The sequence below is a fragment of the Thamnophis elegans genome, chromosome 7 (assembly GCF_009769535.1).
Source record: "Thamnophis elegans isolate rThaEle1 chromosome 7, rThaEle1.pri, whole genome shotgun sequence".
NCBI classification, from domain to species: domain Eukaryota; kingdom Metazoa; phylum Chordata; class Lepidosauria; order Squamata; family Colubridae; genus Thamnophis; species Thamnophis elegans.
In genome coordinates this window covers 11,148,495-11,170,803 of record NC_045547.1, presented here as the reverse complement: position 1 = coordinate 11,170,803, position 22,309 = coordinate 11,148,495, and the positions used below count along the sequence as shown (strand labels likewise).

At 41.4% G+C, this 22,309-nt stretch overlaps 1 protein-coding gene across 12 annotated transcripts in view; it reads left to right on the top strand.

The window, feature by feature from the left end:
- PLEKHA5 (pleckstrin homology domain containing A5) overlaps positions 1-22,309 on the top strand; it is a 219,095-nt gene that overhangs the window by 179,916 nt on the left and 16,870 nt on the right. For 10 of the 12 annotated variants that reach the window (XM_032220568.1, XM_032220558.1, XM_032220561.1 and 7 more), the window contains 8 exons: positions 2,532-2,594; positions 3,970-4,050; positions 4,187-4,336; positions 9,444-9,545; positions 13,477-13,591; positions 13,817-13,860; positions 15,478-15,666; positions 16,702-16,822. In XM_032220568.1, coding sequence (XP_032076459.1) covers positions 2,532-2,594; positions 3,970-4,050; positions 4,187-4,336; positions 9,444-9,545; positions 13,477-13,591; positions 13,817-13,860; positions 15,478-15,666; positions 16,702-16,822 — 865 coding nt within the window. The remainder of the gene's footprint in view (positions 1-2,531; positions 2,595-3,969; positions 4,051-4,186; positions 4,337-9,443; positions 9,546-13,476; positions 13,592-13,816; positions 13,861-15,477; positions 15,667-16,701; positions 16,823-22,309) is intronic. The other 2 variants (XM_032220563.1, XM_032220562.1) reach the window with 1 other exon arrangement.

Below are 22,309 nucleotides of genomic sequence, written 5' to 3'. Positions count from 1 at the left end.
CCAATTCCCTCTGATTCCAAGCCTATAACTGAATTTAAAGTGTAATTGTTAATCTGTGCTTCAATACAAGGTAGTATCAACAGTTTTAAAGATAAAAACTAACTGAAAATGATGGTTTGTTTGAAAGCAGACAGAATGTGAAATTCAGTGTCATTGATGTGTGGCTTATTATTACATTATGGACAAACGCTACATAAGAATCAGTATTCCTTCTGCATATGTGATAGAATGTGCTGTTGATAATTGTCATTATTTTTAGAAAGACAGGGTGTTAATTAGATTATATTGTTCCAAGAAGTTTAGGAAATTATCAGTGCATTTGCTTCAGTTTTAGGATATAAAAAAATAGGTCATTAAGATTCGGAATTGTCTATAACTTCATTAAAAAATGATAGCTGGAGACATATATTTCATCCTATAATTTCTGCAGATTGATTCATATCTTTCTCCTTTGAGAGCCCGGCCAGATTTACATCAACATATTTGAGCATATCTGTTTTTCATTTAAATATATATATATATTTCCATTCTTCAATTCTTTCTCCTATCAAGGTGAATTGTGTAGAATATATTCAAGTGGGTTTGTAAAACAAGGTACTAAACTTCATACCAAATTAAAATATATAATATTTCTGAATTTTAAAGGTGCTGTGGCTTTTTCATCTTCCAGTGCTCATTTCATTAAATGTTCATTTCAAAGCAAAGTTATTTATATGGCTTTAATACACAGTGCATTCTCTCGGATTGTCACCAAGCGCATTTGCATGAAGATAGATGCCTTGAAATGAAACACTTTAAAAAAAAAAAAAAACCTTTGGCGGATCTGTTCTGTGATTGAAATATTTGACTTGCTAAATCCTTGCCTCATCTTTGTCTTTTCAGTTTTATTGTTTTAAACACAATGAGGTTAGGCTTCTAATCTAATTGCGTACACAAAAATACTGTGCATGAATGTGAAAGTGAGGAGGGAAATTGATATTTTGAGAATTAATAACTTAAGTGATGTTGTGAAGGATTCAGAACTATGGTAAAGTGTTTGTTGTGATGGCCTCAGTACAGATGTAACGAGTTAGGCGTATGTGTTTGAGGCATTTTCTCTTTCCCTTCTTCTACTCTCCTGACCATAAAGTTGTGTCTTCATTCATCACTTTGGCTCCAAACTCACTTGTCCTTTTACCTCAGGCTTTGCAAATTTATTTTAAACCATTTGTAATTCTAAAATTACTTTTAATTATAAAATTGATTTACTGCGGATTCAGGCCTAGCACAAGATCATGGTTAAAGAGTGGAAAGGACTGGGGAAGCGCCCACAATCACATGAGGGCGTTACATCTGTATTGGGCCTCTGCCCATTTATTAATGGAAAAGTTATAGATTTGCTTACAAGATTCTGCCGCCACCATTCCATAGAGTTTCACAATTTTTTTTAAAAGAAACTTGCTAATCAGCAGTCTTAAAACGTAGAGTGCGAATTAATATAAGGCATAGACCAGCGGTGTCAAACTCGCGCCATCAGGGCGTCGTCACGTGTTGTATCATGATTTTTCCCCCTTCGCTAAACCAGGCATGGCCAACGTATGATGTATCCGGGCCATGGGCCGCGAGTTTGACACCCCTGGCATAGACAATTTCCTTCACACTACAGTTGATTGCACTAGCAATACATTTAGAAGTTTATATCCCTTGAGGAAGGAAGTATCAGAACAATGGTTTATACTAGAACTAAGTTGGGAAATCTCATGTAACCAACATTCTTGCTGTTTTTAGAAATTCCCATTCTGTATCTATTTATCTAGAATGGGCTATTTTGCCCCTGTGAACTCTTCTCTAAATGCTTATCTTCTCAATACTTCCTACGTTTCTCCAATGTTTTACATTTTGAACTACTGGTTCAAGACAGAGAAATCTTTTTATGCACATTGTTATGTGAGAAGCATTTTTTAAAGGAAAACTTGACAAAATACACCCAGAATAGTAGGGCCCTATCTACAGGCAATTGTATTTCTGTTTGTCATAAGATGTAACTGAGAATATAACCTCTTGTATACATCTCAAGTAAGAGTTTAACAGAGCTTTCCTGAAAGGTAAAATAAAAGCAGGATGGAGCTTCATATTCTGAATTCCCACATACAGATTTATTCTCTGCTGTTAGGACGTCAGATCTTTGATATCAGTGATTTATGTACTCCTAATTGGCTTCATGGGGGTTCTTGTTTATTTGAGTGGCTAACAAAACTAAATTTAGATTATTTTACGATAATTATCTGAAGCTCACAGATGATAATACGCCATTCCGTTTTCATCTTTGGGGAAGCTTTCCAGCAAGAATAAAAACGGTTCTCCTTTCTGACAGTCTAAATTTGGCATCCATTATGAACGAAATTTACATAGTGTGTGTTGATTAAGGCATATTAAGTGCTTAACATTTTGATCTGAAGTAATGTATGCTTAATTAAACATTCGCTTTGGAATGCCTGGCTTGACTTGATTTTAGTGAAGTGGTTTGATGGCAGTGTTTTTCCTTATTGTAGCTGACGCAAGATGAAAGTAGGCCTACTCTGTACAAATACAGATCAGAAGAACTGGATATTGATGTAAGTACTGTTAGCTCTCTGAATATTGATTTTTTTTTTAATTTTATTTTGTTTTTTAAATTAAACTGCTGTGTTTGTAAGTGAACAATCTAATAACTCTTTCTAGCTTTTTGCAGCAGAGTTGAGTTATACTTTGGGATAAATTTGAACCATTAGGGAAAATGTACAATATCCTCTGCAGGTACTGAAGATAAATCACATAACTCAGGGGTGTCAAACTTGAGACCCGCAGGTTGGATCTGGCCCGCACAGTGCTTAAATCCAGCCCACGCAGTTGCCTTGGAAACAGTGATGGACCAGCCTGCTGTCTGTTCCTCTGCTCCATTTTGCCTGGCAGGAGGCTGCAGGAGGCCATTGAAGCTGAAAACAGCCCAGAAGGGCCACGCACAACTTTCACAAGCTCCGTTTACGCTAGCAGTGTGCTGACAAAAGAAACTACTAGCAAAAGTGGGATTTGATCACATGAGTGAAGTCGAGTTGTCCACGCCCACTCTGGCCAGGTCCCCCTCCAAGGTCAAACACAACCCTGATGTGGCCCTCATTGAAATGAATTAGACTGACATAGGTCCTAGCACCAAAATGAGTCAGTCTATACATGGAAGTACAGGTAGCCCTCAACTTAGAACCATTTATTTACTGAGCATTCAAAGTTACAACTGGAAAAATGTGACTTACGACCAGTTTTCACACTTAACGACCGTTGCAGCATCCCCATGGTCACGTGATCAAAATTCAGATGCTTGTTAACTGGTTCATGTTTATGACCGTTGCTGTGTCCCAAGGTCACGTGATCACCTTTTACGACCTTCTGACAAGCATAGTCTACGGGAAAGCCAGATTCACTTAACAGCTGAGTTGCTAACTTATCAACTGCAGTGATTGTGGCAAGAAAGGTCGTAAAACAGGACAAAACTCACTTAACAAAAGATCTCACTTTACAACAGAAATTTTGGGCTCAATTGTGATCGTAAGTGACCGGGTGGATGGTGCAAAGGTTGTAACTTTGAAAAACTGCCATAAGTCAGATTTTTTCAGTGCCGTTGTAACTTTGAATGGTCACTAAATGAACTTTTGTAAGTCGAGGGCTATCTGTATTATATGCCTGACTTGAAACTAATCTCTATGTGCAGATAGAGACTTACACAACCAGAGAGACCAGTAGTCCAAAATATCGTACCTTAGAGGATTGATAAAGATGGTTGAAATTCTGTTTCCAGCTAAATGCATGATTTTGACTTGAAAGGTGAAGCTCCGCTGTTGGACATTTTTTTCCCAGTCTCTGCACGCACATGTGTTTATAGAGTCTGTATATCTATAGTCAGTATTTCAAATCAGCTATTGGCACGAATTATCCATAACTTTTCTTCTGCACTAGGCTAAGCTTAGCCGATTATGTGAACAAGATAAAGTCGTGCAGGCCCTCGAAGAGAAGCTTCAGCAGCTGCACAAGGAAAAAGTAGGATAATTATATTTATTATTCCAGATTTATGTTATTTTGCACGCTTTATTATCAGAACACTGATAAATGACGTAAAAAGGAAATCAGTCCAATGATGCAGAACATTAAAAAATTATTCTTTTTATTACCGCAGTACACGCTTGAGCAAGCTTTGCTATCGGCCAGCCAAGAGATACAAATGAATGCAGAAAATCCAGCTGCCATACAAAATGTCATCTTACAGAGGGATGATTTGCAGAATGGCCTGCTTAGCACTTGCCGAGAAGTATCTCGGGCTACGGCGGTAAGAAAATGCAATTCTTTTCTCTTAGTAAAACTCACGGTGCGCTTAGCGATGTCTCTTATTGTAGCGCTGTCTGCGTGTTTTTTTTCTTGCCACATGCTTGCAAATACCGATTCGTCTTGGATTTGCCAAATCTGTAGCAGGTTTAGAAAGTCTGGATGGAAATCATTTTGCTACAGTGGAATAAATGAATGCCTATATTTTAAAAAATAAAAATTGGTAAAATCTGCACGGCCTGTTCTAGCAAAAACTGGAATTCTTCATCAGATGAATTACCTTAGAATATCCTGAGGTCATCAAGCTGACATATGTATTTAAGCTGTCATTTCCACTCATGGAAATATATCACCACAAATCTTTCAGTTTCTTGTTTCTAGTCAAAATAAATCAGATCCCGAGCCTTTTCCTTTGCCATTTCCATCTGTGCTCTTTTTGTGTTATTATCCCCAAGCTGCCCTTTATCAAACTCCTATCTGCTGCTAGACATCCTATTTTTAGATGCCTAGACTTCGACACAGCCTACTAACCTACTTAGTTTTGATGAACAACTACAGGTAGTCAACTTACAACAGTTCATTTAATGACCCTTCGAAGTTGCAACGGCACTGAAAAAAGTGACTTACGACACCGTTTCTCACACTTAAGATGATTGCAATATCCCCAGGGTCACATGATCAAAATTCAGAATGCTTGGCATATTCATGATGGTTGCAGGGTCCCAGGATCATGTGATCCCCTTTTGTAATCATCTGACGAGCAAAGTCAATGGAGAAGCCAGATTCACTTAACAACTCTGTTACTAATGGCAGTGATTCACTTAACGGTAGCAAGAAAGGTCTTAAAAATGGGGCAAAGGTCAACAAATTTCTCACTTAGCAACAGAAATTCTGAGCTCAGTGTGGTCGTAAGTCAAGGACTACCTGTAATTAAAGGATCCAGCTCTTTTTAAACAGCTGTGTGGCACACAAGTCAGTTCCACATAGTGGAATACCTAGAGCAGCGATGGCTAACCTTTTTGTCATCGTGTGCCGAAAGCGCGCACATATGCACTCACACCTATAATGCAATGTGTGTGACCTCCTGTGTGCCCTGCCGGTGGGCACATGACCTCACCAAATACGCCCTGCCCCCCCCCTTTTGGCTTCTAGGTTGGTGCACTAGGCTTACTAGGCCCAAAATGGGGCACGGGGCGGCCACACATGTCGTCCCCCCCCCCCCGACATCCTATTTTGGGTTTTGGAAGGCCTCCTGCACCAACCTGGAAGTCAAAACCAACCAACCAATTCCTCAACCAGGTCTTGAACTCCAGACATCTTCATGTAAAATCCTTATTAATTGTTAAAGTTGGTGTCCTTTCTCAGCTATGTCAAACATTCATAAATTAAGAAAATAAAACTACTGATTTTTTCCCCGCTACAAAGGATGCGGAGCAAATACTGAATGTTTCACTTTCAGACTCAAAATGTTTCAAACACCCATATTTACTACCTCAACTCAATTAGAAGATATAGAATTACCTATAGATATAGAATCATGGAACTAGAGGAGAGTACTTAGGCCACTGAGTCCTGGTCCCTCTTCAGTGCAAAAATCCAAATCAGTGTTCTTGACAGTTGGCTGGAATAGCTAAAATCCACCATCTCATCTTTTCCACACCTCTGAAAGAACTGCAGTTTACCTTTAAAACATCAAAGACTTACAGTATATGATAGTGTTTATGTAGGAACAAATGTATCCTTTGCACATTCCCTGTTTTACAGCTGAACCAAAAGAATTCCATCTACCCAGTAAGACCTGGTCAATTCTTAACAAGATTAGGACCCAACATGGCAGGTATCCTACTCTCCTCCATCAACGGAGTTGTGTTGCTCCAAAGCAGACAGTGTGACATATTATGGAACAGGGTTCTTTGAGCACATAAACTTCATCACGTAGTGATTATATTTATATGTGTGTACACTCTAGCTTTGGATTTATAAATAGAATAAATAGTTTCATATTTGCTCATTGAGAATGTAATTGTGACATGCTTTTTGTGGTGAGCCATGGTGGCACAGTGGTTAGAGTGCAGTACTGCAGGCTACTTCTGCTGACTGCTGGCTGTCTGCGGTTTGGCAGTTCAAAGCTCACCCAACTGAAGGTTGACTCAGCTTTCCATCCTTCCGAGGTGGATAAAATGAGGACTCAAATTGTTGGGGGCAAGATGCTGATGCTGTAAACCGCTTAGAGAGAGCTGTAAAGCACTGTAAAGTGGTGTATAAGTCTAAGTGCTAATTGCTTTTTAACATTTTGTCATATGCTAAATAAAAAATAACATTTGGACTAGCCCCCGTTTAGCATTGGCAGTGCAATATCTGTAACAGTACAATATCTGTTAGAGTCGTACAGCCTTGTTCTGTCATCTCTGTTTTGAGGAGAGAGGCGAAAACAGAAGCTTCATTGAAGACAGTTTTAAGAAAAGGCCGGGTAACCTAAGGTTAGATAGCTAATGTGGATAATGAAGAGCACAAAATAATTTCGGGAGGTTTGCCCCTGTTTTATTGTCTAAAGGAAGGCTTTGATCAGGTACAGCGAGCCAAAATGTGGAACACATTAAGACTAATAGGCATGCCGAGCTACTTGATTATTCTTTCGAGCAAAGTTCAAAATAAACAAGAAGCTACTGTAGGAACTGAATTTGAGGAAACAAAGAGATTCAGTGTAAGGAAGGGAGTGAAACAATAATGTGCTTTGTCATCTTTTATGATTAATTTACATGGCAAAAGTTTTTGAAAAGCAGCAATATTGGAAGAGATTGCAGCTGTAAACAAAATTGGAGGATGAAACACCAAGAGTTAGAAATATGCAGATGGCACCTTTTCTCCGCTGAAAGTCAAATATACAAAATTTGGTGATTGTGGATCAAAATGTTCTGGAGAACTATTGGATGTTTGTTCCTATCTCTCTCCGATTCCTCTCCCCGCCACTCCTGAATCTTCGCTGGACCAATTTCTGAAATTATATTCACCAGCTGAAAGTGGCAACTTTACATATATACAGATGCCTGAAGAAAGGCATCATTTGAATGAAGTTTCAGAGAGGGAAACGGAAGATTACAGAGCTCTCCAGAGCATTCAGTTCCACCTTATGCACATTTCTGCAGTAGTTGCAGAAATGCTCATTAGGAAAATAAAATGGAAAATGAAGAACCTGGGTTAATCTAAAATGTTAAGATGAAGGTAATGCCACTTGTAAATTCACAATGATTGCCATGAAATGAGAATGGTAGACATTTGTATTTTCTTAAACTCAAGAACAGAAAGAGAGGTAGAGAAATTAATCTTGCTCAGGAAGGCAGTGACAAATGTAGACAAGTACATGACATATGCATACTTCTATCATTTATTATTTTTTATTTTATTTATTTAATTTGTAATTTGTATCATAGAGATCGGAATAGTTAAAGCTGTGCTTTTCCCAATGATAATAGATATTATGATTGATGGACATTACGGAAAAACAAAGATAATTATTGACTTCAAATAATTGATTTAGAGGGAGGTATTAAGAATATAATGGACTTCAAGAAGAACCAAATAAGTCAGTCTGGGACAAGCCTTTGAGGCAATAATTAACAAGTAGAAGCTTATTATTTCTGCAGATGATACATGTTGGAGTTGCACTAGGAAAATACAACCGAATGCATTGCACAATTGAGGGGAGGAGATGGGAAGACAATGATTACAGTGGATAGATAAGACTTGGAAATATTATTGTAATCCACCTGGAATTGCTATAGATCCGTGATGGCGAACCAGTGACACACGTGCCACAGGTGGAACGCAGAGCCCTCTTTGCGGGCATGCAAGCCATCGCCCCCAGCTCAGCTCCAACACCATCCGGACGTGCCTCCCACCAGCCAGCTGATTTTCAGGACTGTGCCGTGCATGCGCGAGGGTCATGTATGCATGCGCGGGGAAGAGCTCGGGGAGTCCCTACCCCACAGCCCATTTTTGTTCCCAGGAGGCTGTAGGAAGGCGTACTAGGCACAAAATGGAGCACGAAGGGGTGGGTGTCATGTGCACATGGGTGGGGGGAGCACGGGGGGTTGCAGGGGTGGGAGGGGGTCACGTGCACATTGCATTATGGGTGCGGGGGGGGGGCGCTGTGACACGTATGCCAATTTTCAGCACAAAAAGGTTAGCCATCACCGCTATAGATTGTCATCTATAGGGACAAGCCAGGATTTGTCCATATGGTCACTAGACGTCAGCCCCAGCTCAGTGGTTCTAACTAATATAGCTATAAATCCACTGACAAATGAACTGTATCCAAGCAGCAAGTGAAAGGACACTTTTTAGAAGAAGTATCCACGTCAAAATCTTTTAAAGAACTTCTGCCATACTAAAGAACAGTGAATCATTAGTCATATCAAGTAATGGATGTATGTGAAGGATCAGAATTGAGCAAAAGAAGCTTGCCCCAACTGTTCTATTGGATCTCCTTCCATGAGTTCATTAAAGTGATATTAAGGACAGCCCAGTAAATCCAAGAAACAAGCCAAGTGACAATAGAGAAAGTCAACGGAGGACTTCCCTCTTCATCATTGCTGCCAATTACCTCCCAAAGACCCATCAGATCACACAGGGTGGGCCTCCTCCGGGTTCCCTCTACCAGCCAATGCCATCTGGCTACGACCCGGGGGAGGGCCTTCTCTGTGGCAGCTCCGGCCCTTTGGAACGAACTCCCCGCAGAGATTCGGACCCTCACCTCTCTCCTTGCTTTCCGAAAAGCCGTTAAAACCTGGCTGTGTCGGCAGGCCTGGGGTTGATGAGCTCCCTTCCCCTCTCGACTTGTGTGGCTGTTGGCTATTTTAAATGCTTGTCTTGTTCTTTTGTGTTCCCTTTCCCCCTTTGAGTTGTTCGCCGCCCTGAGTCCCGCCGGGAATAGGGCGGCATATAAATAAAACAAATCTCAATCAGCAATACTGCAAGATCCTCAGTTTCTTTTTCAAATTAAAATATTAGTTTTTGTTCCTTGGGTTCGTAAAGTATGTGCACATCTTTGTGGCAAGCCACCAAAATATGATGGCAGATATTTTTATATACGTATATTCTTCTGTTTTCAGGAACTCGAGAGGGCTTGGAGAGAATACGACAAACTAGAATATGATGTGACAATCACAAAGAACCACATGCAGGAGCAGCTGGAACGGACAGGCGAGGTTCAGGTGTGATTAAAATGTCAACTTTGTTCCATAGTATTTTCTGGGTATGGGTGTTTATGATCCGTAGCTCCCTAGATAGCTCGGGAGCAGGTTATTTGAAGCACCATCTTTTTCCCAGTCAAATATCCTCAGAGCAGGGAGGGAAGGGATGTTACAGGTCCCTTCTCCTATGGAGGTCCATCTGACGGGGCCTTCTCCGTGGTAGCATCATCCCTGTGGAAATAAGATTGGTCCCCACTTCTTTCAAAAGGACCTGCCGCTTTTGCCAGAAGGTCTGGAGACTCCAGGATGATACGGAGCCCATCAAGTGATTGTTATGAAGTTGGCAGGAGTTGGAGGGCGGTTATTGGGTTTTCCATTGGGGATTTATTTCTGTAAGCCACCCAGAGCCACCATGAGAAAATATTAATTATGTAAATCGCAAATACTGTTTTGGAATTAGCGGGTATGTGCTAGGTGGTGTGTGTGTGTGTGTGTGTGTTTTGGCAACGTAACGGATTATGTTGCAGAAAAGGATAATAGAATGACTAAACAGACAGGGTGTTGTTTTGAAAAAAAAATGGTAGAAGGATTAATTAGAAAAGCTCAACCTGAGTGAATGGAATTAAAAATAAAAGAGGTTGAATGATATAGGATGAAAGTGACATGAGGGAATTCTGAACGGGAAGTTCTTGAGATTTGTGTCATAATGATAATACGTTGAAGAGTAGAATTGAAATTAATACTATAGATAATAGTATTCAAGTAATAATGAAAAGAAAGTCATAAACGGCGTGAGAACGTTGAAAAAATGACACGGCTGAAATAATAATGAAATTGAAGAGATGTGAAAATACATGCATGGTTTCCTTCTAGAGCGGTTGTGTGCCTTGTTTCAACATGTTATAAAGATTATGATTGGAAGGAAGCTGTCATTGTCACTCTGGACAAAGGGAAAAAGAATAAGAGTGAATGAAAAACTTGTAGAGGGATTAGTTTATTAAGCATTTGGCCAGAATACTTGATGGAAAGGATACAGGTGGTGACAAAGAATAACATTTAGTAATTTATTGCTTTAGGGAGTGCTTTTATTGAGAAATATTTCAGTTTGAGAAAGAATGCTTATTGTACATTCGTTGGCTTAGAAAATGTCTGTGATAAATAGGCTTGAATTATGGAATGTTTTGCCCAAAAATGAGGTTAAAGATTGGTGGGTTTATCATCAGCATGTAGTGTAAGTAAAACAGGCATGAGGATAATTAGATTTTTTTAAAAAATATTTCAAGACAGAGCAGGGATTCTCCTTTAGCTTAATGGCTAAATGAACCCTAACGCTAAATGAATAAAGTTTGTGATGACGATAAAGCATATTGGTTGAGAATTATAAACAGGCTATAACTTCTTATTGGCTGAGAACATAATGATTTGCAGCATGCGTCGAGCAGTAGGGTGCAGTGAGGACTGTTGATTTATAAATTTATTCTTTTTCAGAGACAATAATAATTGGCTTCAGAGAAAAAATGGTAGAAAGATCACAAGTTATATATAAATGGTGAAAAACTAGAGCAAGTTGATGAATTCGTTTTATCTTGGTCAATATTTACTAAGAGCAGGTTCTCCATTTTTGCACAGTATATATTCATTTTTCGGTCAGTAGGGGGCACCGCATGACATGTTTTGTCCTGATTGGAATTCTTCAGGTGTAGGTAGCCAGATGTTCTCCTTCGGGATTCAAACAACTATCTAAAAAATTAACTCACACACTTTAAATGTCTGTATACAGTGCATTAAGTTTAGGAGTATTCAGGAGCTTATTAGCAGCTCAGCAGTTGCTATCAGGCTGGTCTGCTTAAACTCTCACAAAAGAGAGATAACAGGTGTTACGTATTATACCATGGCCCCATTTATGAGATTTTACATGACTTACCAAACTATGGGTTAATCAGTAAATGTGGATAAAGTGTTTGAACCCCTTAGGACAGGGGTGTCAAGACCGCCGGCTGGATTCGTCATGCACTGGCCACGTCTACCCCCATTTTAGCAAAAGGGGGGGCTTGAAATATGTCACATGACGATGCAAGTTTGACACCCGTTCTTCTTCTTCTTCTTCCATATCCATCATTGGATGTTGGTGATCATGTTGGCGATCCTATTTTTATCAACAATCACACGAAAATGTGCTGTTGGGTTTTATTCGAACCACTCCCTTAGATTTTGAAGCCGTGGTGTTGACACCCCTGCCTTGCGATAAATATCTAGTTCTACATGCGCAGAAGCAATTTTTTCATGACTGCACATGCGTACATCAAGCAGCGGGCATGCAAAGCATGCGTGCACCTGAAGCGCGGCCCTAAGCAAACCGGCAGTAAAAGAATCTGGAATCCACCCCTGTTCCTGATGCTCAATGAAACCAAGAACACCACATAGAGTGTACACTATTAAAAAACAGAAATTCCACCATCACTAAGATGGGTATTGAAGTCCTGTACATCGTATTATTACAGATGTGGAAATTTTAAGAAGTAGAAATACTGGTAGAAAAGTAATGAATAATGTCCCTTGTTCACATGGTTAGCAAGTTACAGAGAAATTTAATGGTGTTGGCATATGATCTATGTAGCGCACCCCCCACCCCACCCCGGTGATCTGGAAATCTTTAAAAACCATGGGTAGAATGGTTCTTGAGGCCATTGGTTGTATTTTAGATTATAGGGAGTGTGTTTTTTTCCCAGGCTCATGGGATTTCTTTTTATTGTTCCCTGAATTTTAATGTGAGCATTAAAATTGAATATGAGCCTCAGTGGCGCAGTACTTAGAGTGCAGTACTGCAGGCTACTACTGCTGCCTGCCGGCTGCCTGCAGTTTAGCAGTTCAAATCTCACCGGGCTCAAAGTTGACTCAGCCTTCCACCCTTCCGAAGTCGGTCAAATGAGGACCCAGATTGTTGAGTATGCTGACTCTATAAACTGCTGGATATGCTGACTCTATAAACTTCTTAGGAAGGGCTGTAAAGCGGTATATATGTCTAAGTGCTATTGCTAATGTGAGCCATTCCCAAACATTATGGAGTCCAATCACATAAATAAAATTAGATAGATAGATGGATGGATGGATGGATGGATGGATGGATGGATGGATGGATGGATGGATGGATGGATGGATGATTAGGTAGGTAGGTAGGTAGGTAGGTAGGTAGGTAGGTAGGTAGGTAGGTAGGTAGGTAGGTAGGTAGATAGATAGATAGATAGATAGATAGATAGATAGATAGATAGATAGATAGATGATAGATAGATAGATAGATAGATAGATAGATAGATAGATAGATAGATAGATAGATAGATAGATAGATAGATAGATGTGATTGGACTCCAGGATATGTGTGTGTGTATATATATATGAATACAATTATAATTTCTTTGGCTTATTGTACTTTACTGCACTTTGAATAATACTGCTTCTCCTGAAATAAATAAATAACCACATGCACAAGCAATTACCCACTACCAATAAAACATGCTTTTATACGATCCAGCCCGGTAGGGTCTGAGGGCCAGAGAATGCCCATGTCAACTCAGGTTTTAAGGCTGGTCCTATTTCTTTCCCTCCTCCCTTCTGGCTCTTTGATTACTTATCCAGAGTCCCACTAGATAACAGAGCTCTGGGCCATTTCACCCGAGCTGCATCACTTAACCAATGCACATCTCACACGTTGCACACAATTCCAACTAGGCAGAACTTGCTATTCCATAATTACGTGTGCCGACTATTTCAGACAGCAGTAACTATCTTGAGAGTTTGGCTACCTTGAGAGAAGCCAGCAAAATAGCCTTTTGATTAGGTCCAGGAGAATATCAGTGGATTCAGAGCAGAACATAAAAGGGTGCATGATACTAGTTGAAAATAATTGGATGCCTTAAACGCACGGCGCCTCATCACTAACTTTTATCTCTGGCAGAGTGAGTCGGCTGGGATACAGCGTGCTCAGATTCAGAAAGAGCTTTGGCGAATTCAGGATGTAATGGAAGGTTTGAGTAAACATAAGCAGCAAAGAAACAGCACCACGGAGGCAGGTAAATTAGCATATTGACTTCCTGCAGATCTATGGGACTAGCGAAGACACCTGTACGATGAATAAATGCTGTACTTATTCTTCTTTGATTAAATGCAATTTTACTTCCAAAGACTAAAAAGGAAATAATGGAAACTCTAAATCACTGCAAATTTATTGCTACTGCAACCATAATTTTTAACCATTATTTATGATAAGCTAAACATTCTGCTTTGTTTTTAAATAGGTATCATAGCATCAAAGACGTTTTCACCAAAATATAAAAATGAGGTATGATTTTCTGCTTTCTTTTTGAGATTCTATAGAAGCTATTTAATTTCCAGACTCCTGCTTCTCCATTTATGTGTATATTTCATAAGTTTCAATAAGATATTTATAAGTGGGGTGCATTTAAAGGTTAAGCATTCACAATAAACGTATTATGAATATAAATTTGAATATTGATTTTATTTTTTTGGTCCCTCATCACGCGCACACATTTCAGACGAAAAGAAATACTGCTTTGCTTGTGTGCCTTCTATAATTACGAGCCGAGCACTTGAAACAACAGTTTGATGAAAAGCATGAAGCTGAATGCAATTGCTATCTAGGATAAGTGGAATATTAAGACAGAGTTGCCTTAAAAGGACTCTGCCACTGGTATCAATGTATTAAGAAAAGTGGACAGATTTTTTTTAATATGGGAAAGCTATAAAATCTTCATGATTTGCTGGTGGATTTATTCACCCTTGGTGAATAAAGGTATATTTGAATATTGATATGCATAGGGATGTTGTAAATAAATTTATAGAGGAAACAGAATAATTCTTTATGTAAAGAGCCACAGGTAGTCCTTGCTTTACAACCACAATTGTGCCCAAAATTCATGTTGCTAAGTGAAATATTTATTATTAAGTAAATTTTGCCCCATTTTACGACCTTTCTTGTCACATTTGTTAAGTGAATCATGGTAGTTGATAAGTATGGTCGTTAAGTGAATCTGGCTTCCTCGTGGACTTTGCTTGATAGAAGGTCGCAAAAGGTGATCACATAACCCCGGGACACTGCAACCTTCATATATATAAGTCAGTTGCGAATATTGTTCACCCCGTGACCACTGGGATGCTGCAAGGGTCGTAAGTGTGAAAAACAGTCATAAGTCACTTTTTTCAGTGCTGTGGTAACTTTGAACAGTCACTAACTGAACTGTTGTAAGTCAAGGACTGCCTGTATTTGTCCTAAGTGAAGGTCTTTCCTTTGCTTGAGGGTGGTGGCGGAGGGGAACTAAGACCTATTTTTAAATGGTACCCAGGTGTGTACAAATGGAAAGAAAAGAGAGTTGTGTCTACCTTTGTGTATCTAAACTGACGTAATTGGGATTTCTTTCCCCCTTTATGCTTCATTGCGACAGCAGCTTCCCTCCAACCCAGAGGTGTCAAACTTGATTTCATTGAGGGCCGCATAAGGGTTGTGTTTGACCTCGAGGGGCTGGGATGGGCATGGCCAGGGGGCGTGGCCAGATTGATGTCACTCATGTTGGGGGCGCCTGTGGTGGCCCAAGCACTCTGCCAACAAAAATGGGCTCCGGAGCTCCGTTTTCAGCTACGACAGCCTCCTGCAATCCTCTGCCAATAAAAATGGAGCTCGGGAGTACTGCCCGCGGCCCTCCCAAGCTCTATTTTCACTGGCAAAGGCACTGAAGGCCGGTCCTTCGCTTTTTCCAGGGCGGCCCCATGGACCAGATCTAAGCACCCCATGGGCCGGATCTGGCCCCCCAGGCCTTGAGTTTGACACCCCTGCTCTAACCCCAAACTGTCTTGTAACTGCTGTGAAATATTTGAAAGAAGTTGTGTAAGTCTTGTAGGAGATGAGCACATCTAAATCAGGTGACTGTTCTGCAATCTTTAGGAAGAGGAAGTAGTCCCACCTCGTCCTCCGCTCCCTCGGTCCTATGACTTTGCAGAGCAGCTTCCCATAATCCCCCCTCTGCCCAGTGATAGCAGCTCCTTGCTCTGTTATAGCAGGGGCCCCGTCCATCTGCCTGAAGAGAAGAAGATTCATCAAGTTCAAGGCTACCAAAGAAATGGAGCTCACTGTGTAAGTGGCCACCATTGCCACATCGTCCCCCCACCGAGCATCACGCGCCCTTCCCATCTCCTCTCCCGCACGGTTGCCATTTTATTTGATTGACATCCCACTTATTTTATATTGCTTTCCCTTACTCAGCTTCGTCTTTTTGTTTAATTTTTTTTTCAAGGACATTATTCATCTTTGCCATTTATGATTTTTATTTTGGGATGGGGAAGGGGGTTTTCCTCCCCCCCCCTCGACATTTTGTGAATATACATGTCTCCCCTTGACTCGGATTGGTTGCATGTCCATGTTAGGTTCAAACAAAATGTGACTTGTCATTTAACACGGTTAGAACAAGATTTTTTTGCTCTGTTCTATCGGGTATACAGGAATTGTTGAAACATGCCATTTTTACTGGCATGTTTTTTTTTTAATTATCATTTATTCAAAACCATTCATGCAGATTGTGTTTTCCAAAGTTAAAAAAATAAAATAAAATCATGACAGAAAACACCCTGCCAGAGGGAGTGTATGATTTACATTTGAACAGAGAAGAAATTGGAGACGGAACAAAGACTTTTAAGTGATAAAGCAAGGAAATGAAAAAGGGACATTTGGGGGGGGGGGGGCTCAAAAATGAAAAAGAGAAAAATTTGTAGAAATTATTCCCTATGAAATTAGAACAATTTGACCTTTCCTGAACCGGAGCTTCAGATTTCGATACAAATTTTGTCATAAGGACAGGAAATTATTTTGCAACTAGGTGCTAGTACATCAAACAAGGAAAACAAGAGCCAAGGTGGCGCAGTGGCTAGGGTGCAGTACTGCAGGCCACTTCAGCTGACTGTTATCTGCAGTTCAGCGGTTCTAATCTCACCGGCTCAAGGTTGACTCAGCCTTCCATCCTTCCGAGGTGGGTGAAATGAGGACCCAGACTGTGGGGGCGATATGCTGACTCTGTAAACCGCTTAGAGAGGGCTGAAAGCCCTATGAAGCGGTATATAAATCTAACTGCTATTGCTAAAATGAATCTATGTTTGTGGTCTGGTTCTTTTCTAGGGTCCTGATTATCGGCTTTATAAAAGTGAACCTGAGCTAACAACTGTGACAGAAGTTGATGAGTCGAATGGAGAAGAAAAAGCAGACCCCGTTTCTGAGTCAGAAGCTTCTATGACTAAAGGTATTAAGGAGACCCTGTGCTTTAAAATGGCTTCATTTCCATCTACAGGCAACAACAGGGCAGGGCTGTCAAACTCCCGGCCCACATCCGGTTTGACAAAGGTGGGGGGAGTCCCAATATATCATGTGATGCCGCTGTGACATTGTGAGTTTGACAACCCCTGCAATAGGGCAATCTGTAGCTACCATGGGAGAAAATAGCTTTATTAGCAGAGTAACATTTTCTTATAAAAGGAGCATGCAAAGTTAGATTTTAATTACATGACTGGAAGGCATCGAGTCAGGCCTAACTCAAACAATAGGGGGGAAAATAAAGACAAGATCAAATCTGATATATGTACTTAGACACAGCATAAATAGAGTTTTCAGGTTCGAATCCTAGTTTTATAATATCGGTAGTCCACGGCTTATAACCACAATTGAGCACAAACTTTCCATTGCTAAGCAATACAATTGTTAAATGAGTTTTTTTTCCAGGGGTGAAATTGAATTTTTTTACTACCGGTTCTGTGGGCGTGGCCTGGTGGGCGTGGCAGGAAAAGGATACTGCAAGATCCTGATTCCCTCCCCACTCCTAGGGGAAGGATACAGCAAAATCCCCATTCCCACCCCATTCCAGGGGGAAGGATACAGCAACATCTCGATTCCTTCCCCACTCCTGGGGGAAGGATACTGCAAAATCTCCATTCCCACCCCACTTCAGGGGGAAGAATACTGCAAAATCTCCATTCCCACCCCACTCCAGGGGGAAGGATACTGCAAAATCTCCATTCCCTCCCCACTACAGGGGAAGGATACTGCAAAATCCCCATTCCCTCTCCACTCCAGGGGAAGGATAGAGCAAAATATCCATTCTCTCCCCACTCCAGGGGAAGGATATTGCAAAATCTCCATTTCCGCCCCACTCCAGGGGAAGGATATTGCAAAATCTCCATTCTCTCCCCACTCCAGGGGAAGGATATTGCAAAATCTCCATTCCCTCCCCACTCTGTGGGCAGCCAGAGGTGGTATTTGCTGGTTCTCCGAACTACTCAAAATTTCCGCTACCGGTTCTCCAGAACCTGCTGAAATTCATCCCTGGTTTTTTCCCAGTTTACGACCTTTCTTGCCACGTTTCTTAAGTGACTCGCTATGGTAGTTAAGTTAGTAGCACGTTTGTCCCGTGAATCTGGCTGCCCCTATAGACTTTGCTTGTCAGAAGGCCGCAAAAGGAGACCACGTGACCCTGGGACAGGGCAACCGTCATAAATACGAGCCGGTTGCCAAGCAGCCAAATTTTGATCACGTGACCACAGGGACGCTGCAATGTGAAGTGTGAAGGACGGCCATCAGTTACTTTTCTCAATGCCATTGTAACTCAGTCATTACACAAATGGTTGTAAGTTGCATTATCACAGCTCCCATGTGGTGTTCGCACTACTCTTCCAACAGTTGTTTGATTCTCATTCTTAGTTTTTCTCCTTCCAGTTCTCAATGCTGTTTTGCTCAACCTTCTTTGAAACCAGTAGTACAAAGTTCCCCAGATTTGCCGTTAAACCAAAAAAGGTTTCATAAAAAAAATCTTTCATTGTAATTGCCAAATGGTCTTCTGTCTTGTCTCTAAATATACCTTATCTAGAGTTTTTATTGCTTGTATATTTTAACCTTTCTCCTGATCTTGGCTGCTAAACCCTTTTTTTGCTTGTGTGTGTGTGTGTGTTTTCATTATTTCTCTTTTTTGTAAGCTTGCAGATACTCAGGGCCTCATTTGCGCTCTCATAAAATGTCCCAATTAGTGGCCTTATGTCAGCAAGACATATCTTTGCTTGATATTGTAAGGAGCATTTCATTCGACTAGCAAATAATGGGTAAATCATATGAAGCAAAGGCATTGGGCGACTGTACCATTTATTAGGCTGTCCTCACTGTGCCTGTGCAAATCCAGTGATTGTGCAACCACAATTGGGACCAGAATTTCTGTTGCTAAGCAAGGTGGTTGTCAAGTGAGTCACACTCAATTTTACAGCCTTCTTTGACATAATTACTCAGTGAATTATTGTAGGATCTAGTCTGGATTGTTCAGTAGGACCAGGGGTCATCCGAGTTTTCGGACTCATTCTGGAGCCCATCCACAGGGAACATCTCAGAATGTGATCTCTGAGCTATTGGGTCACACAACTGAATGATTATCTCAGCTAACTCAAACAAAACAACTCTATAGAACGCAGTCCAGAACGCAGCCGCGCGAGCAATTGCGGGTGCACCTAGGTAGACCCACATCACACCTATCCTCCGCGAGCTGCACTGGCTTCCCATTGGTCTCCGGACACGCTTCAAAGTGCTAGTCGTTATTTTTAAAGCCCTACATGGTATCGGACCTGGCTACTTCAGAGACCGCCTCCTGCCAATTACCTCCCTGAGGCCTATAAGATCGCACAGATTAGGCCTCCTCCGGATTCCATCTGCCGGTCAATGTTGGCTGGCGACTCCCCGGGGGAGGGCCTTCTCTGTTGCTGCTCCGGCCCTCTGGAACGATCTCCCCGCGGAGATCCAGACCCTTACTACCCTTCCGGCCTTCCGCAAAGCGACCAAGACCTGGCTGTTCCGGCAGGCCTGGGGCTGTTGATTTTGTCCAGCCCCATCCTAAGTTGTGAATGTTGTGGATCTTTTACTGTTGTCTTGTTTTTGTATGTCCTTCCCTTTCCCTTTTTTACTTGTAAGCCGCCAGAGTCTCTTTGAGAGTGGGAGGCATACAAATTAAATAAATAAATAAATAAATAAATAAATAAATAAATAAATAAATAAATAAATAAATAAATAAATAAATAAAAAATATATAACCAGCACAGGTTCAAAGGAAAACTAACCCTCTGGTCTTGATGACTGACCAGACTGGATCCTTCAACATTATCCAGCCTCACTGATCTGTGTTCCTCTGTGCAATCCAAGCAAGGCTTACAGAGCCATGTTTTCATGCTTTTCTGGAAGGTCAGAAGAATGGGGTCCCACTTCACCTCTCAAGGGTGGTGGGGTGAATGTTGCAGGGCAGGAACGATGGCAGACAAGGCTCGCTTTCTGGACCCTGCCAGTCAAAATTCTGGAGTCTGCAATGCAGGTAGTCGTCAACTTACAACCACAATTGAGGCCAAAATTGATGGTGTTAAGCAGGGGTGGGTTCTGGCAAGCACTACTGCAGGTTTGCTCGCGTGCGCGCTTCGCACACGTGTGCAGTGCTATTAAAATTGTTCTGCGCATGCACAGAACTGAAAAACAAGATGGCGGCGCCTACGGTGCCATCTGGGAACCAGTTCGGGGGCATGGCAGGCCTGGGTCGCTGCTGCCAGTTTCAGCGACCGAGGCCACCAAACCATCATCGGTTTATCCGAACCAGTAGGAACCCACCACTGGTGTTAAGTAAGAAATTGGTTAAGTGGGTTTTGCCCCATTTTACAACTTTTCTAGCCACATTTGTCAAGTGAATCACTGCAGTTGTTAAATTAGTAATATAGTTGTTAAGGGAATCTGGTTTCCCCGTTGACTTTGCTTGTGAGAAGGTGACTCCGGGACACTGCAACCGTCATACATGTGAGTCAGTTGTCAAGCATCCGAATGTGAATCACATGACCATGGGGATACTACAACGGGCATAAGTGTGAAAAATGGACGTACGTCATTTATTTCAGTGCCGCTGTAACTTTGAATAGTCACTAAATGAACTGTTGTAAGTCCTGGACTTCCTCTATCCTTTCTCTGCCTAACCAGGTGAGACAGGCTGATGTACTGAGACAAAGACAGTTCCACAGGTAGCCTGGTCCCATACCATTATAATAATGACAGTTCAGCAATGAAATAAGTAGCCTTAGATGCAATTGCGTCATCTCCTTGGAGGGCTCACCTGAACAGAAGGAAACTGTTGTGGCCTGTCGGCTGCCAGCTCTTCCAGTAGCCAAATCAGAGGAGGAGGAGGCTTGGGATCAGCATCAAGGCAATCTGAGAGCTCCGGGGGGGGAAGAGGGAATGGAACTGGCAGAGAAAGAGACAGACAGACAGAGGCAGAGTCTGGGCCATCCGTCAGCCCTCATATGGAGAGTCAACAGCCCCCAGGTCTGGAGGTGGCTGATGAGGAAGAGGAGGAACAGCTGGCTCCAGTGCCGGATGCACAGAAGGCAGAGGAGAGGAGAGCAGTGGAAATCTATGGGCCGGTCCTTGGGACGGACGAGCCACCGCTGCTAACTAAGCTCCACCCTAGCTCTGGGGATAAAAGGCAGGGGGCAGAGATGAATAGATGTGGCAGACAACTATTCATCTCCCTGCCGGACAGACTTGTTAGTCTGTGTTGAGAGAGAAACTTTTTGCCGGAGCTGCTGGCACTCCTAATAAAGGAAACATTGATTTAACTACAGAGGGTTTGTTGTGTTTGGGGAGCTGGATCAGAACAGAAACATTGAAAAAGTAGTTGAAGAACATGTAGGCTACGATGTCCTAGCAGGAATTACATTGAATTTAATTTTACTTTGAGAAGGGATGGTGTCTAGTTTTTTTTTTAAAAAACCATCCTTTTTAATATTTTTGGTGATATTCTGAAACCACCCATACTACCTCTCTCTATTTAGATATGGACAGACACGTAACAGCTTCTTTCAACTGTCGAATAAACCATCAGTGACCCCCAGTGAGATGATTGTCCTTGCCTCCATTAATAGTAAAGAAAATAGGGAGTTAAATTTAAGACTCAGTATAAATCTTCATTTAGTTTGAGCGATTTAAGTGTCCTTAGGTGAGGGACATTAATTTGTGTGTGCCTGCTTGCATTCATTGTAGCGATATCGATCGATAGATTATGCCTTTGCATTTTATAAGGGCTTTGACCCGGAGACTTGCAAGATAATCAGCGTTAATTGTTTAATGTTTATTTCCAGACTACAGCAGTCCTTCCACATAGTGGGGGGGGGGGAAAAAACTTCCATATCAAAGAATGAGCCAAGAGCAAAATAGCCTGAAAAATGGTTTTACCCTGTCAATTTTTTTTTTACATTAAGGAATTGAGCCTTAGCAGTAAAAGAAAAAAGAAAACAAGGCACGTCTACATCTTCCTAATTGGTAAATTGTCTTTTATTGAGGCCGTTGGCTAATACAGGCAGTCCTCATTTTACAACTGTTTGTTTAGTGACTGTTCAAAGTTACAACAGCAGTGGAAAAAAATTATAACTTATGACCAATTCTGACACGACAACTATTGCAGAATCCCCATTGCCATGTGATCAAAATCCGGGCATTTAACAACCGATATGTACTTATGAACAGTTGCCCTGTCTGGGGGTAATCATGTTATCACTGTTTGTAACCTTCACAACCTAGTTTCGACAAGCCGTGCAGGAAGCTAGATGTTCTGACTTAGGCTTCCCAAGATCATGAAGCAGACTCCTCTTTTATTTAGGTTAAAGGGAATTCCTCTCCAGCAAAGTCCCGGCAAACAGTCTTTCATGATATTTCACAACTACAGACCTTG